The following is a 2,918-nucleotide window of genomic DNA, read 5'->3' as shown; positions in this document are numbered from 1 at the left end:
TGACCTTCTCTTTGTCTATAGCATTTGGCCACAAGCTTGGCTTTGTATTTTTCAATACTTCCATCAACTCTAGTTTTCTTTTTCAATATCCATTTGCATCACAATGTCTTGGTACCTGGTGGAAGATCCACTAGTTCTCAAGTATGGTTTTGCAAAATGGAATCCATTTCAGCGTTGATGACTTCTTTCCAATAAGGAGCTTCAGGGCTAGCCAGAGCATCTTGTATGTCCTTTGGTTCATTCTCCAACATAAAAGTATGGAAGTCTGGACCAAAGGACTTTGAGATTCTAGTCCTTTTGCTTTTTCTTGGCTCTTGCTCCTTTGGAGGGCCTTCCAATGGTATAGCATTTTAATCTAGAGTTGGCTCATGTGTAAGTATTTGACCTGCATGCTCCGTCTCAAGTTTTCGCTTGCTAGAACCATTTTATTTCCTTTCTTTACAAGGAAATATATTTTAAAAAAATACTGCATTTCTTGACTCAATTGTCATGCCGTATTAATTTCTGAATTTTCATATTTATGCACTATAAACCTATAGGCACTACTATTATGTGCATATCTGATGAATATGCAGTCGACCGTTTTGGTCCAATTCGCTCTTGTTTAGGCTTTGGTATTTCAACCTTAGCTAGACACCTCCACACTTTGAGGTACTTGTAGGAACGCTTATGACATTTCCACAATTCGTAAGGTGACTTGTCATTTTTCTTGTGGGGTATCTGTGATTAGCCGATAGTATTGCTTCCCCCCACAAGTTTTGGGGTAGTCCTGAACTTATTAAAACAGCATTCATCATATCTTTCAGATTATATTCTTTCTTTCGGCAATGTCATTTGATTGGGGTGAATAAGGAGAAGTCGTTTCATGAATTATGCTCACAGATGTGCAGAATTCATCAAACGATGCTCCGTATTCGCCCCCTCTATCGCTTCGAATCCTCTTTATTTGTTTGCCTAGTTGATTCTCAACTTTGTTCTTATAACCTTTGAATGCTTCAAGAGCTTCATCTTTCGACCTCAAAATATATACGTAACAGTACTTTGTATGCTCATCAATGAATGTCACGTAGTATCTTTTCCCTTCTCTAGTTTGTACAAACTTTAAATCACCAAGATCGGTGTGTATTAGTTCTAGAGGAGTTGTACATATTTCAATCGAGTGGTAAGACGCTTTGGTCATTTTTGCTTCAACACATATCTCGCATTTGTGTGTTGGATCCACGTTGTGTTTAGGCAATAATTCCAGTTTCATTAAACATTGCAAGGTATTAAAATTTACTTGTCCTAAACGAACATGGCATAAATGAGAACACTCAAGCAAGTAAATAGAACTTTTGTCTTTATTACTTTCAACAACATTTTGGCTTATAGCCATTACATTCAACTTGAAAAAGTTCTCATCGAGATATCCTTTTCCAATAAAAGGATCATTCTTGGTCAATACAACCTTGTTAGACTCAAATACTAGTCTAAACCCGTGTTTGACCAACAGAGACCTCGACACGAGGTTCTTTCTTATGTCTGGTACATGAAGTGCATCGACAAGTGTTACTTCCAAACTAAATGTCATCTTCAGTAATACATATATGGTGCTCACACCTCAGATGAAGCGGAGTTCCCCATGTATAGTTTCTCCCGGTCGATGGAGTATACGTGGAGAACATCTCTTTGTTGGAGCATATGTGTCGAGTTGCTCCAGTATCAACCCCAACGCCACTCGTTGGGGTTTTCGAGAATATTTGCTTCTAAAATAATTGGAGATAAATCAAGTTCAGAAAAATCAAATGGTACCGACCTTTCTTGAACTACGTTGGCTTGATGATTTCCCTTCTTTGGCTTCCTACAAAACTTAGCCATGTGATTCGGTTTTCCGTAGTTATAACTAGTGCCTTTGAACTTCTTTTTATTTGGTGGTTGTTGGACTTGTTGTGGTTGCTTTATCAAACTTCCTTTTCTTCCCTTTGAAACTCGATTCAACAATGTTCACCCTTGTTGTCATTTTACTTGCCTTGGACTCGGTGCTCTTGTTCTCCTCTTCTATCCTCAATCTCACAATGAGATCCTCAATTCCCATCTCCTTCCTTTTGTGCTTCAAATAATTCTTGAAATCCTTCCACAACGGAGGGAGTTTCTCGATCAAAGCAGCAATTTGGAAGGACTCGCTTAGACTCATTCTCATTCCTTCCACATGAATCTCGTGCAAGAGAAGTTTTAATTCTTGCACTTGACTCATCACGGACTTTGAGCCCACCATCTTGTAGTCCAAAAATCTCCTAACAATAAACTTCTTCAAACCCGCATCCTCCGTCCTGTATTTCTTATCAAGCATATCCCAAAGTTCCTTGGTGGTCTTGACTTGACAATACACATTGTACAATGCATTTTCAAGTCCATTGAAGATGTAGTTCTTGTACAGGAAATCATTTTGGTTCCATGCTTCCAAAACGGCCCTCTTGTTGGTGTCTGTCTCGTCTTCAGCAACGGTGGGAGGATCCTCCTTCAAGAACCTTGAAAAACTCAAGGTTGTGAGATAGAAGAGCATCTTTTGTTGCCATCTTTTGAAATCTGCACCGGAAAACTTTTTTGGTTTCTCTCCTGGTGCAACGGTTGCATGTTGTGTTGTAGATGATGATGCCATTGAGATTATTCTTGCAAGTAATTAAAAATTCAAAATTCTTCTTAAGATTTTTGTTATGGGATTCAAATTTGACAGGAAAAACAAGAAGAAAACAAAGAAATTGGCTTGTAGAGACAAGTGTTGAACACTTTCTCCTTAAAAAGAATTTGCCTCTAACAGTATGCTAGATGTTTGTGACAATCTTCTCCCAAGATACAACTACAACTCTTGGATAATGAGCACTCAAATATCCAAGTTATTTAACAGGAAAATAAATGTAACTCTATCTTGTTGAAGAAAA

At 38.1% G+C, this 2,918-nt stretch overlaps 1 protein-coding gene across 1 annotated transcript; it reads right to left on the bottom strand.

Annotated features, from left to right (window-relative positions):
* Positions 1–1,903: 1,903 nt before the first annotated feature.
* LOC142537493 (uncharacterized) lies at positions 1,904–2,638 on the bottom strand. Its single transcript, XM_075643003.1, has one exon. The coding sequence runs from the start codon at positions 2,636–2,638 to the stop codon at positions 1,904–1,906; it is 735 nt and encodes a 244-aa protein (XP_075499118.1).
* Between the last annotated feature and the right edge of the window lie 280 nt (positions 2,639–2,918).

The sequence above is a fragment of the Primulina tabacum genome, chromosome 2, assembly GCF_025594145.1.
Source record: "Primulina tabacum isolate GXHZ01 chromosome 2, ASM2559414v2, whole genome shotgun sequence".
In the NCBI taxonomy this organism is placed as follows: domain Eukaryota; kingdom Viridiplantae; phylum Streptophyta; class Magnoliopsida; order Lamiales; family Gesneriaceae; genus Primulina; species Primulina tabacum.
Note: the sequence above shows the minus strand (reverse complement) of the source record. Positions and strands in the feature narration are given on the sequence as shown.

Bases quoted from the DNA above. Each gene is read 5' to 3' on its own strand.
- LOC142537493 (XM_075643003.1), bottom strand. From the start codon at position 2,638: ATGGCATCATCATCTACAACACAACATGCAACCGTTGCACCAGGAGAG.